Below are 14454 nucleotides of genomic sequence, written 5' to 3' on the forward strand. Positions count from 1 at the left end.
AAACACTGAAGCGCTGCATTACTGAGCATTATCAGAATGAGATCAGGCCAATTTTATTGGGCTTATGGGAAAGTTATTGGCTGAAAAGAACAGATCAAGGATGAGGCAATCTCATCTCTAGGGTGAAAAAAATTAATTAAACATCTGCCAGAACCTAAAAGAAGACACCACCTTTTAGTATCACCGACGCAAAACCATTACAGGTTTAAAAAACTGTTTCCACAGACAAGAGTCAAAAGAAGTTAGATACCTAAATGTTTCAGAAAAACTCTCACCTGACTCCTGTTTTTACTTCCTTTGGTTTTGTTAAAATCTCCCCCAATTCTAACCTTGGGTCTACGGCTTTATGGGAGGTTACAAAGCCCACTCAGTGCTATCCCTCAACTCCAGGGTCTCCCTCTGCAGCTGAGAGGTGCAGCACAGCAGCCCGTGGCCGGCACAAAGTGCTGCTGCAGGACACAAGCCCCCAAAGGCAGCAGCCCCCAGCCTTCCTCAAGCTCTCCATCCCTCAGCATTGCCATTTCCTTTCACTAGAAGTAAGGCATCTGTCTGCTCATTCCTTGGTATCCTGCGGTTGGAAAAAGTTCCTCCTCTAACAAGAAATGACTTCTCTTCCACTTCCCTCCCCTCCCCTGGAGAGGGAACAGGGCGGAGAGGCCGCCTCGACACAAAGCTGAGTCTCGAGGAATACAGGAACAAGCCAGCAGCTACACAGTGCGCACAGAGGAACTAATGACACGTACATCTATCATTTTCAGTACACAAAAATAATGACAAATGCAACACAAGAAAGCTGTGAGGCACTGATTAAATACAATCCACTGCATGAATTTGCTTAGCCAGATGGGCAAGACCTTCCAAGGTATTTCCAACATCACAGGACTGAAGCAAAGCCAACCACCTTCTGAAAATGGCTGCAGAAGTCCTGAAGCATTTGCTGCTCATAACCAGTAAGGAAACACTAACTCCCTGCCCTTGAGAAGGTTAAGCAGCTTAGCTGACCCCGCACACGACCGCTTTAAAAGCAATCCATTAGTCAATGAAAACTTCCAAAGGCATTCAGGGTCACATACAACTAACGTATCCGTGTCAGATTGCCTTCCCTTCAAACCATGCACAAAAGTTATATGCAAGCGTAAGCTGCAAATATTTTCACACCTGGCCCATCCAGCTAGCTCCCGCAAATGCATTTACAGCTGCTTTTCCCTTTTTCTCCCATCTCAGCATCTACTGACCTAAATATGAGGTAGCAAATGTAATTACACGTAATATGCAGCAGAAACTGTAAACAGCTCAAGAGAATTATTAAGTGATGCCCTACAGACTTCACCAAGGTATTAGAGTCTCATAAGAAGTAGTCGTTTCATTTGCAGAGCTATTAATTACATCTTTACTTACCAGCAGGACTACAATGAAGCTTAAATGTCAAATACTTAACAATAATTTTTACATCAGCCATCAGTGCTTCCTAAAAGCATGAAACTTAGGCATTCAAGCCATCATCAAGCTCTTCAATTAGCCTCTAACACGGATTAACAAGGATTCGTGTTTGTACACTCTCCAGAGGATGGGCCAGATGCAAATTTATCAAGTAAGAATTCCAGTACAGGGATATTACAAAGGAAAAAAAATAAATAAAGGGTAAGTCTCAAGAATAACATTTTGTTAATACATGAAGTCAGACAAATTTGAACATCAATTGAGATCTGCAAAAGCTGAAGCCCTTCAAACACAAGAAACAAGACATGGACAGATTCCGTAAGGTCATACAGCGTTCAATGTTCACAGCTTCAGCACATTTTTTTGTATTTCAAGAAAGAATCTGTCACATCCATTGGCAAGATGCCAGTAGTAACGGTTCGGCTACACGTAGGCATTGTTTTAATGAATCCATCTAAAAAAGAGTCCAGATGGTAACTTGGCTACATTCACTTTAAGGCCACCTCACTTTTTCCATTCTTGAATTCTGGCTGGGGAGACATGCTCAAAGCTGGATCTTTAATGATCTTTAGCCTCACGAACAAAAAAGCAGCAATTAACTTTTTGCACTAGTTTATCTGGAACAAAAAGTAAAACAGTAAGTTCCATACTAATTAGATTTTAAAATATCAGTGTTTTCATTTTCAGAGCTCCACAGTGCATTAATTCTGTTTACCAGCACTTCTGGGTGGCAAAGAATGATCGTCACCTACTCACATTTTTCCCCTCTCTATATGAAGAGGAAGCCAGAATTGGTGGTGCAGGTGCTCACCAGCCCACCTCAGTAAATATCTTAACTCGTGAGGTCTAAATATGGCTGGATGCCCTCCTGTAAATATTCTCATTGCTTGCAAACAAATTCTGTGTAATACTTCCTTTAGCACACGATTTACATTTTGTAAAAAATGTGGACCTTTCTCCTACTTTTGGGAGGGTGTCTCTGACCTCCCTTTTCATTTTGTTGAATCTATTCTCCCTTCTTCTGCATGACAGCATCTAGCATTTCTCCCATGGGCAAACAGGATTTCTTCTGAAGACAGATTTTTTCATCCTCCCCCTATCTTATCCTTTCCCTTTCTCATACATGCCAATCTCATCCAAAAAAAAAGGGAGCTTGAAAGCTCTACTATTTGTCCCACAGCCACAAACTAAACCAAACTAGTGGACCAAAGAAAGGCATAAAAGTCATCGAGGCATCAGGAAATAACAGTTGGGTCTGCTGCCTGCAACAGCCAAATGAGGGTGTTAGACATTTCTGTAAAGACACTATTCCTGCAACCTTTTCAGGATTCCCTCTTCTGTGAAAAGAGAATGTCTTAATTTCCAATTTTTTTCAGTGCTGCCAATTTAACAACAGACTTTTATTTAAATAAAGAAAAATCAGCACAAAGATTTGCCCATTGAATATAATGCATCTTAAACATGTTTGACCTAGTTTATACTGTTCAATACTTACATTTTCTCCTTTTTTATGTTTTGTTGGAACAACCTAGAAGCACTAATAACTCATAAGACCAATACTATTTCATTAAAAACAGACACTTTTCACAGCATCATTTTTCTCAAAATATGCAAAATTCCAGACAAGTATAGCCTGAGAGTTCCTTTGTTTCATTCTTTTAGAAGACATTATGTTTCCAGCTGTATGTAAGCAAACATAAATGAACTAAACATACCAAAACCAACAGACTTTCCATAAGCCCTGCCCTTAACTTTTAAAGCACCATCACAAAATTTTTGGTCAAAGATACCAGTTTCAGTGTTTTCTGATACAAATGTCGGAAAACTAGCAAGCGGCACAATCCATAGCCTTGCCAGAATGTCACAGCCATTCCACAGATGAAGAAACCAAAAGGACGCATCAAAAACCACACAAATTCAAAGGAGTATGAGAATCTTCTGGTTGGTAACCCTATGCTTCTGGCCCCAGACTATAGGATCAGAGGAAGAAACTTAGAAAAGTGTGATATGGTACTTTAAAACTAGAATTAACATTTTAAATATTTTGTACATTATGCATCATTGTTCTTCAGTCTTAAAAAAAATAAAATCCTAGTGTTTTAAAGAGTTGATATATATGTGCTTTCAATTTTACTTTTGGAGTGTTTAGACAGGGGTCGCAAAAGAGAAGGAGGAAGGAAAGAGCTTAATACAAATAAAGTGCATTAAAATAAAGTTGAAAATTAACTTTTAGCCATGACACTTTTAAATTACCTTTACAACTGCTTTTTAGTCTTACATTTGGATAGGTGACAGAAAAAAAGCTGTTGGTAAAGAAAAAAAAATCTTAAAGAGATGTATACATTTTAAGAGCTAAAGTATAAATTTGTTTTGACTCTTTGACTTTTTACTTAAAGATATGAAAAAAAAAAAGCATATCAAAACTAATTATAGATATTTTAAACAGACAAACATTTACTCCAAAACTTCATTAAAGTATGTAAAACATCTTTTGAAGCTGTACATTCCTTTCTTCCCCTGGAACAAAGTACTGTATAATAACTAGGACACCAGACCATTAAAAGGAGACGGTTTCTGGTCCCAGTTTTACAACTGGCGCACAAAATGTTGGTCAATCACTGACGTCCATTTCTATTCCCTCAAAGGTATACTGCAGGGAGGGAAGAGGGTTTTTATCTGTTTATATAAAGACTACCCTATGACCCTTGCCATTTACTTTTTTTTATTTATTTCAGGTTCATATTTCTTAACATTCAACTGTGTTATTTTTTTCTCAACATACTGGAATAAGTTGCATCACTCAGCAACCACTGACTATCAATAACTTGCTATGGACAAGAAACCACTCTCCCACTCACTAAACCAAGTCACAGTAATACGTACACATTTCCCTTCAATTCTGTGCAAGTTTAAAACATGTAAGGACACCTTTGTTACACTTGGGAGCTTGTAGAGTAACTTAACTCTTAACAAACTGGGCATCAAAACCAAGCAAAGGTTCATAAAGTAGGCTGTACAAAAAGCAGCTTTCTCAGTTACTCTGAAAATGAATATCCATTTAAGTATTTAAACCATTTCTAATCTGCTACCAAACTTTCATAGCTGTAATTACTGAATTTACGTTTGCTTAAAAATGAACTTTACCATAGTTACCACACAAGTTCATTCTTTTCTCACTTCTTCTTTTCTCACCAAAGACCCAAGAAATTTACACAGCACAAAAGGTGCTATTTTTCCATAAACAGGCTATGTTATGACTTTATTGCTGCTCCCCAAACAGAACTGCAATTCCAGACTTGTAAACCTGCATATTAAACTGCATTTAACTGGTGCCTCTTCAAACATAAAGATCATGCCACTATATTAAGCAACACCACTACAGAGTAAGAGGTGCATGAAGCTGACGATAGCCGAATGCCATTTATGAAGCTACCAGGCCACTTCTGCGTAGTGAACAAGCCTGCCTGGCTTCTGAAAGCTCCCACTGCTCTCTGCACTCAGCAACTTGCAAAAAGATCTCCAACGGCCAAGTGAAGAGTCACAAGGATTCACCCCCATTGTGGGATGTTAACTCTTCAAAAGCAGACCCAGAAAATGCAGGTTTTGAAATTGAGTCATCTGCCTACAAATGAAGATGCATCTTGTGAGTAGCCAAGCTCTAATTTTAAATCTCCCAAGGTTTACATTAGGACAGGATTTACATCTTCTCCTGTACTTTTTAAGAATTATCAGGGGAAAAAGACAAATCTGGTCTCTTTTGCTCCTGATATAATCAGTAACACTGCAGAAGCAGCAGCAACATCTTCAGTTTTATTCCCCACAGCTTCTCTGACGGGTGACCCCAGCCACACAGAGGGGGCACGGCTCAAAGCACCAGGCTCATGCAGTGGCTGTAAGGCACACAAAATTAGTCTCCCACTTGCTCTGGCCTGCTTGCAGCACCAGATCATACAAATATTTAAACACATTAATTTAATGAAGAAAACAACTTTTGCTGTCAGCATTCAAAGACGTGACTTATGCAAGAAACACATGTATAAGCATTAAAAAAAGATGCTGTTTTAACAGCAGTTCTGGGTGAGGGGATCAAGTGCACCCTCAGTAAGTTCACAGATGACACCAAGCTATGCGCGTGTCGATCTGCTCGAGGGTAGGAAGGCTCTGCAGGAGGATCTGGATAGGCTGCACCGATGGGCTGAGGTCAACTGCATGAAGTTTAACAAGGCCAAGTGCCGGGTCCTGCACCTGGGGCGCAATAACCCCAAGCAGAGCTACAGGCTGGGAGAGGAATGGTTGGAGAGCTGCCAGGCAGAGAAGGACCTGGGAGTGATGGTGGATAGTCGGCTGAATATGAGCCAGCAGTGTGCTCAGGTGGCCAAGAAGGCCAACAGCATCCTGGCTTGTATAAGAAGCAGTGTGGCCAGCAGGGCTAGGGAGGTGATCGTCCCCCTGTACTCGGCTCTGGTGAGGCCGCACCTCGAGTACTGTGTTCAGTTTTGGGCCCCTCGCTACAAGAAGGACATGGAGGTGCTTGAGCAGGTGCAGAGAAGGGCGACGAAGCTGGTGAGGGGCCTGGAGAACAAGTCCTACGAGGAGCGGCTGAGGGAGCTGGGCTTGTTCAGCCTGGAGAAGAGGAGGCTCAGGGGTGACCTTATCGCTCTCTATAGGTACCTCAAGGGAGGCTGTAGCGAGGTGGGGGTTGGCCTGTTCTCCCACGTGCCTGGTGACAGGATGAGGGGGAATGGGCTAAAGTTGTGCCAGGGGTGTTTTAGGTTGGATGTTAGGAAGAACTTCTTTACTGAGAGGGTTGTGAGGCATTGAAATAGGCTGCCCACGTAAGTGGTGGAGTCACCATCCCTCGAGGTCTTTAAAAGATGTTTAGATGTTGAACTTAGCGATATGGTTTAGTGGAGGACTTGTTAATGTTAGGTCAGAGGTTGGACTTGATGATCTTGAGGTCTCTTCCAACCTAGACAATTCTGTGATTCTGTGAACATGCATTGTTCTGGGTAAAATAATCAATAAAAGACATTTGCAATTCATTGTCAAATGAATTTGTCCAGATAACCACATACTTCAAACATGAAGTGTAGCTTGAGGTGTTTTTGTCTTCACTTTGTTTTTTACCTCAGGAAAGAGCTAGCTACTTACAGGTTAAAAACAAATAAAATAAATAAATAAAACTCACCCTCTAGCAATAAAGAACAGGTCAAAAAAAAAAAAAAAAAAACGGTGGGAAGGATGTTGGATATAAAGACATGGATAAGAAACGAAGGAAGAGAGCATGATCCAGAGTCTAGAATCAAAGCTGAATCCTTGTCATTGCTTCCCTGGAAGTGAGCATGTCACAGAGAAGAACCCCTATAGCTTCAGTCCACCTGAAATTCAAATAGAGCATCTAGGATCTCTGGTCATTCAGCAACACAAGGTGAAAGGAGGGAGAAAACAAACACAAAAAGAAAAATCCATGGGAATCAGGAAGGTCTCCCAGTACAAAGATGAGACATTAAAATATGGAAAGAATGTGCAAGACTTCTCATGAGGAGAAGCTTATTTAAAGGAAGAGGTCAGAAGACAGCAAGAGAATTACACCATTTAAATTCGGCCATTTAAAATTGCAGTAGTAAAGGTACATCTTTTCCTGATAGCTTCTTTACGTGGATTCCCCAGTTCCATTCCCGAAGAGAAGGGTACACACTTGCAGGTATCTCAAAAAGGCTCGGGAAAATGCAAAATAAGTGGCAAATGTGTGAGAGTCATTCAGCTTGTCATCCTCCCAAAAGGCAGTGGTATCACTGCTTTATGAAACAATCTTTTTGTTTAGTAGAAACTTCTAGACAGCTTCTGAAATCTGCATCCCCACTCCGAAGGGGTGCATTTAATTATGCCAATCAGTCTTGATAAATGGCAGTCTCCCGAGTTTCTTCAGCACCTTCAGCCCTAATGAATTGACATCACTTCTGCACCTTGCACAACCTCTGCACAACCCTCAACTTGGAACTTTTGCTGCTGCTATACAGTGAGTCAACACTACCAACCACTATGCATAATGGGATGGAGTACAAAAACAGGTGCAATCCACTTACTAGGGTGAAAAAATATACAGAAACCTATTTTCTGCTAAGAGCTAAGCCTTCACTTTCATGTTACCTTTCCTCTTTGGACAGCTGATCTCCACTCATTTCATAAGCATTTGCAATATCTCTCACTAACTTTCAGATTTTTAATTCCTGTGAAGGAACTCATCAGGCAGCTATACACATACAATACTCTTGCTTAATGGTTATTGTTTGGGGTTTTTTAATGTTACCAGCGAACTTGGACATATTATAACAGATATTTGAGCTAAAACAGATTTGTCACATTATTTTACATTAAAAAACTCACACAAATAAGATGCATTACATCTGTATCTCCCAGAAGTACAAGCTGATTACATAAGCTCCCTCTCAATACCAGAGGCACAAATAAAGTAGGAAAAAATCAATTGTAGCTATAATACTCAGTAACAGTCAGCAACAAAACTGCAGCAAACCATGGAGTGTTCATTTCCAGCTTCCTCAGGCTCTGAGTGGATACTCTGGATGACACCAACACTCTTCTCAACAAAGAACAAGAGTCTGAAGAGCACAGTATAAATTTGAAAGAGAGTATGTTTTTTTCTTGTTTTGTTGTTGGGTTTAGTCTTTTGGTTTGTTTTTGATTTTGAACTGCTCTTTGAGCAAGGGTTAATTTTAATTTATTAAGCTGTTATTGGCAATTCTGAGAAAGAAGTATTACTCTCTAAGCTATTTATTCTTTATCCTTATAAATGAATGAAAATCAGTCGCTGCCATTTTTCCAGTGCAGACACTGTTCCAGCTTTGATCAGGTTGTCTCTCTGAAGTGATCACACCCTTACCTCAGGCTCTGCCTATTCTCTGCCAACCTTTCCCTCACTATGGCTTGTATTTTTGAGGCACTGTACCTGGTACTTAACACTGTGGGCATTCCTAACAGCTTGGAAGTATACAAATTTTCTGGGGCTGGATAACAATATTTTGTAGAATATTTTTACTGCCTGCATCAGTTCTTAGTGTAGTTTAAGAGGTTTTTGCCATACAGTATGCAACAGTTAAAGGAAAGAAAGAAAGATCAAGCTTTAGCACCATAATCACTATTGATTACAGTTTCAATGCAACTCATTATTACACTTCCAGTGTAAGCCAGTGTGAATAAATAAATGCAAACTGAGCAGAAAGTATTGTGAACACATTATTTAGCAATCCTACAGTATTTACAGCAACTTCTTAAGTGTTTGGTAAACATTGATGCTTCAGAAACTGTAAAAGACTTAGGGTGGGAAAAAGCTGAGACGCTTTCAAGAAGAAACAAAGGCGTGGTAGGTTTGGAGCGTACTTCAACATGCACTCTAAGACCTCTGTTGCAAAAATACTTATGTAATCACAACCGATGACAAAACCTTTGCAGGTACACCAGGATGACTTCAATTGCCAATGAAAAAAATGCAGCTATTTTTAAAAGTGAGAAGGGCAATCAGACAACCATACTGCCTCTCAGAATGGTTTCCAGGGAAGAACAAAAGACTGTCTAGAAAATTGGGGAAATGGCAAAATCATTGGCAGAAAGGTGATAAATTGGTGAAACGTAGCTTGATATGGAAGAAAGTGAGTTAGAGCCATAAACCAACTTGGGGAAGCAGGCGCTTCTGAAAATGCTGCAAAGACATTGTTCTCCAAAACGTCTGTTCACATGAACTTCGATGATGAATTCAGTCCTCCTGTTACTTTATTCAGGTAGTACAGCTGCAAGCTTCTCATCAATGATGTATATAGTCAAATATATTACTAGGATTATCTCACTCAAAAAGAAAACAGACAGGGGTAAAAACAAGCAATCAAGGAAGCCTAGGGTGAGAAGAAGTCATTTCTAAAGCAGAGGTACAAAATTATTTAGTAAGTTCTAAACGACTCTTGGTTTTCCCAGAACTGATATGTTTTGCTGAAATCTTGCCTGGGATTTCAGTACAGGTGTACCCATGGAAATTGTGAGGAGTCTCAAAATCCAAGGACATTAAGTGGACACAATGCATTCATCCTGTACATTATCAATCCTACATTTAAAAAGAAAACTCCTCTATAGAAAGTAACATAAAGTAACCTATGAGGAATTTATCACAAACCGGTAAAAATCAAGTTGAGGAAAAACAATCAGCTACAGTCCTATTTTTCTGACACAACTACTCAAGATACTTGATTTTACAAAGAATTCAGTTCCAAGGATGATATTAGAAAAAAACAGACTTTTTCATTATTTTCATTATAAGACCTTTCATTATTTTTTTCTAGCACATTGACAGAGTGACTAACAAATAAGTAAATAGCTCAGCAGTGAACACTGTCTCTATTTGCAACAAGACTTATTGTTAAATTTGCTGTAAGCATAACCAAAACACAGAAAACACCCAAGCACAAAGTAAAATGTTGCAAAAAGTAAAAAAGCTGTAAGTGGTGGGGATGGTGGTTTGTTAGTTTGTTTAAGAAGAATCCTCAGCCAGCAGCACTTCCTTCAGTCTCAAGGGGATTCTCTTTGAACTAATTACAGAAGAATTGAACTCTCACAAAGACAAACTCAAAACAATTAAAAAAGCTAGAAATTGTCTCTATTACATAACTTGTCTGACTGATTCCAAATCAAAACACAGGCGGAGTTCCAAACTGGAGGAAAAGGCTAACAGATTATAGTTCCTCTTACTTTCCTGTAGCTTTTAAAATCGAAGCTCTCTGTGTCTAGCCTCATTTCATGTTTGCATAGGAAGCTACATCACAGGCCACTGCAAAATGGTAAACTGTGGAAGTAAAAAACACACAAGCTGTACTTAGAATTATCACATTTTAGAAGACTCACTACAACTGACAGCCCCAGGATCCAGCAAGTTCTTGACAGAAACTATTTTTCTGACTGCAAAAAAAAAATATCTCAAAAAGAGGTGTTAAAAATAGTTAAATTTGTACAGGCTTTCTGGAATCCAAACAGATCCCAGATGATGAAAGATTCCAAGCCAGTACAGACTCACTGGCAACATGCTGTGTATAGTAAAGTACCTGCATATTAGTAATACCATATGTGAACACACAGAGTGGACAAATAATTATTTAGGTAGCAATCCATGTTCACGCTCCTCTCAAAATAACCCTGACCAGAGCCTGAGATGGCCAGCAAATGCCTCAATAGCAGGCAACAGCATCCCTTCAGAATGTCTCTCTTGTTAGAGCAAAACTTTAGCACAAAGAAATTAAGTCTCCCTACAGATAAAACCTAAAAAGTATGAACCAAATACAGAAACTGCAACCTTTGCCTACACAGGTCTGCAGAACCTGGAACAGCAACATCTCCACATGGTGTAAATCATGACAATTATCACAACAGTGATGTTAGCTGCTTAGTTTCCCATGTCAGGAAAGAGACCAAAGACTGCAATTATCTACAATCTATTGAAGCAATTTTCCATTTTAATGCAACAACTGGATGACAGTAGATAGAGGAATTGCTGCTTGCTTTTAATTCGGTCAAGAGAGCTAAAGGAAGTAGGCCAGGTCCTAGAAAAAAACAAAATCATACACTGAAGCACTGGAGAGCAGGCAACTAAAAGCACCACCACCTTTCCAAGTATCATTCTGACCTGCTGATCGCATACAAACCAGTTTCATACACCTCTGTTGAACTACAGATTTTCCGCAGCAGCATGTTGTCAAAACTTCAGCTCTTTTCAGACAAGTTAATATACACAACAAGGCTTAAAGCAACACGAAGCTTACTGTGCCTATCCCTTCCTTCTGCATCTCAGGATTTACACCTTTAAGAAAACAAACACAATTCCAACACTGCTCACCCTCTTTACACCTTCAGGATGTTCCATATGAAAACCAGTGCAGCCCGCCAGCAGGAGCAGATACAGAGCACTATTCAGCATTTCTCTCTCTCTTCCTCCCCCCCACTTTTTTTTTTTAAAAAAAAAAAAAAAAAAAAAAAAAAAGTTTCCATTCCACCCTGAATTCTACTACTGACAAGTTGACAGATGCAGACAGTTTCCTATCTAGGAGCTGGGACAGTTCTAATCTTCATTAAAAATTTAGAACTTAAGCTACTCTGGAAAGCCTATGGTTAATGCAAAGTGTACTTTCTGGTCCTAATCCAGTGACAAGTGAACGTTTGTCCATAGCATAGCACTGCCAGATTTCAGCACAATTCATTATAAATTGCACTCTCTGTTCATGGAAGGCCAACATTCAGAAGAGAATGAAGCTTTGCAGTTCAGACAGGGAGATATTAACAAGGCAGCTGATGGTCACGAAGGTCAGCAGTAACAGGAAAAGTACTGACGGTGGACTGAAAAAAAGGCAGGAGATAAAAGGAAGAGCAGAAAGGGCTCGTGTAACTTCTGTTAACTGTATGTCTGGCCCTTCTGAGTGTAAATGCCACCTGAATTCTAGGGTCATGATGCACCACGATAAAAGACAAATTGCATTTCAATTTAAAACAAAACAAAACAAAAAAAAACACAAGCAAAGATTTAGTAGCTATACTATATATATATATATTTTAATTTCTAATGCTATTTTTGTCTGCTATTAAAAAGAAAAGACTCCTCAAAAATAAAGAAATAAAACAACCATTTTGAAGCTGACACACAGCAGTTTGCACATTCCTTTGTCACAGACATAAGGCCCGCTTACTTTACTACTGCAAAAGAAAGTTTAGAAGAATAGAAAAGAGAAAAATAAAGAATGAGAAAAATAGATTGCTCTATACAAAGATACCTGTACATGAGTAGTTTTACAGCAATTATAAAGACCTCTGTGAAACCTTTGTGTAATGCAATCAGTGCAGTTGGGAACCAACCTATGTATAATTATTTCCAAATATGTTTGTGGTTTGTTTACAGAAGGTTGTTTTTGGATTTCTGAAAGCAAGACAGAAAATCAACTCAGAAAAGCAGAAGTACAACCATACGGAGAACAGGCAGATGAAGTCACCCAAAAGACTACTTTCTCGTAAGAACCCCGGTAAATTCCCAGTTTCTGTCTTTGTTCCAAAGTTAGCCTCGCAACTAGCCTGCGTTTGCCTTCTCTTTGCACCGCTGGTACTTCTGCAGATCTCCCAGCCCAGCAACGCCCCCTCACCCCACAGCTCCCACACGGCCAGCGCACAGCCCGGGGGCACCGTGTGCTCTCACCTTTCATTTTGACAGTGGGAGAATTGGGTCCAGCTGATTGCTTCCTCCATCCTCTCCAGTTCTGGCAAAGGCTCTCGGCCTCAGAGATGAAGGAACAAAGAGAGTCCTCTTCAAAGTGATCAGAGTCTTCAAAGGAAAACCTCTCCCCGTCCTCCCACTCGGCAAACATGAGTTCCATCACATCCGACAAGCAACGTGGGGGGAAAAAAAAAATAGAAACAGACAGAGAAGTGCTGGCTTTAACAGGTGGATGGGCTGGAGGTCTCGGTACCGCTGAAGATCTCGGTCCCGTGCAGATCCCCACGCTACGGTTCCAGCAGCAACGGAGCGAGCGCGGTCTGGCCGCGGGAGAAGCAGGCAACCATCGCAGAGTAACGGGCGCGCGTAGAAAATCCCGGGAGACAAGTTTCGTTTGGTTTAAAAAAAGTTGTTTTTTTAAAAACAAACACACAAGAAGTGCGTGTCCGCGGCGTGTACGAGCCCGGCGGGGCCGCGCGGAGCCGCCTCAGCGCGTCCCGCCCCGTCCCGTCCCGTCCCCCCGCGCCCCTCAGCCGGTGCCCGGCTCACTCCCGGGCCGCCCCGACCCCCCCGGCAGCCCCGGGCCGGGGCAGCGCCGCCTGCGGGGCGGGGGCCAACTTCCCCCGGGCCGCCCGGCGCCGTTCAAACGCCCGCGGGGCAGGGGCGGGGGCAGCGCGGCCTCGGGGCGCCTCAGCACCGCCACCGGCACCGGCGGCCGTTGGGCAGCGGCTCCGGCCTCATGGGGGCGCGGGCGGGCGGGCACAGCCCGGAGATAGGGGCCGGGAGGGGAGGGGGGGGGGCGACCGCCGCCGCTGCCGCTGCCGCGCCCCGCGCTCCTAGGGGCCCATGGCCGCCGGGCCCCCGCTTGCGGACGCCCCCTCCCGTGCCCGGCCCGGCGGCGGCTCGCGGTGCTGGCGCGGTACCGGCGGCGGCGGGTGGGTGCCCGGCGCGGGCACCAAGATGGCTCCGCGCTTCCCAGCTTCACCTGCGACACCCCCCCGCCAGCTGAGCCCCGCTTCCGCCGCCGCGCTTCCGGCTTCCGCCGCCAGGCGGCCGCGCGGGGCATGACGGGGGGGGAGGGGGGTGCCCAGAGTGAGGCGTCCCTGAGGGGGTCCCGTGGGGGGGGGGGCGGGCGTCTCCTTTTTGCTGTTTTCCCTCTTTTTAGACAACCAAAGGGAATGGGGGAGCGCAGCTTGTGCTAAAACACCTCCTGCCCCCGGCAGAGACCGCAAATCGGGCACCCGAGGGGGAAAGGGCAGCTCCGCTCACCTGAAGAGAGGTGGGGGAAAGGCGGAGCCACGGGGCGCTCTGCTACTTAAACACAGCTGTTAGGAGAGAAAGCTGAGTAAAGGAAAAAGGAAATAAAACACGAGGGGAGTACTGCTCCTACAGGAATAAGGAGAGGGAGCTGTATTGAAAAATAGAGTCAAACTGTACCGAGCTCTTGCCTCGGGCTAAAACATCCCCGTTACCCCCAGCACAGCCCAGAGGCAGGGGGCTGGGGACGTGGAGTCTGAGCAACTCGGAAATTAGAAATAAAATACCGCCCAACCCAGTTACACGAGGAGTTACGTTAGGTTTACGCATCATACCGACTTTGAAAACAGGTCTTATTGTGAGCTTTTTCTAAAATGCTATTTTATTTTGGAGACCTATGAAATTGTTTCATTGTCAGAGTATGCTGCTGTAAACCCTAACGGTAAGTTTTCTCTGTAAAGTGAGAAAGCATCAGCTGAGCAACTGCAGGCTGGACCCGCATT

At 42.5% G+C, this 14454-nt stretch overlaps 1 protein-coding gene across 19 annotated transcripts in view; it reads right to left on the reverse strand.

Moving 5' to 3' along the window:
• The window catches only part of ZSWIM8 (zinc finger SWIM-type containing 8), a 73972-nt gene extending 60301 nt beyond the window's left edge, over positions 1-13671 (reverse strand). For 17 of the 19 annotated variants that reach the window (XM_084525758.1, XM_084525754.1, XM_084525761.1 and 14 more), the window contains exon 1: positions 12677-13670. In XM_084525758.1, the coding sequence (XP_084381884.1) occupies positions 12677-12854 (178 nt within the window). In that variant the 5' untranslated portion in view covers positions 12855-13670. Of the gene's footprint in view, positions 1-12676 lie in introns of all 19 variants that reach the window. The other 2 variants (XM_084525763.1, XM_084525762.1) reach the window with 1 other exon arrangement.
• Between the last annotated feature and the right edge of the window lie 783 nt (positions 13672-14454).

The sequence above is a fragment of the Aythya ferina genome, assembly GCF_964211825.1.
Source record: "Aythya ferina genome assembly, chromosome: 7".
In the NCBI taxonomy this organism is placed as follows: Eukaryota; Metazoa; Chordata; class Aves; order Anseriformes; family Anatidae; genus Aythya; species Aythya ferina.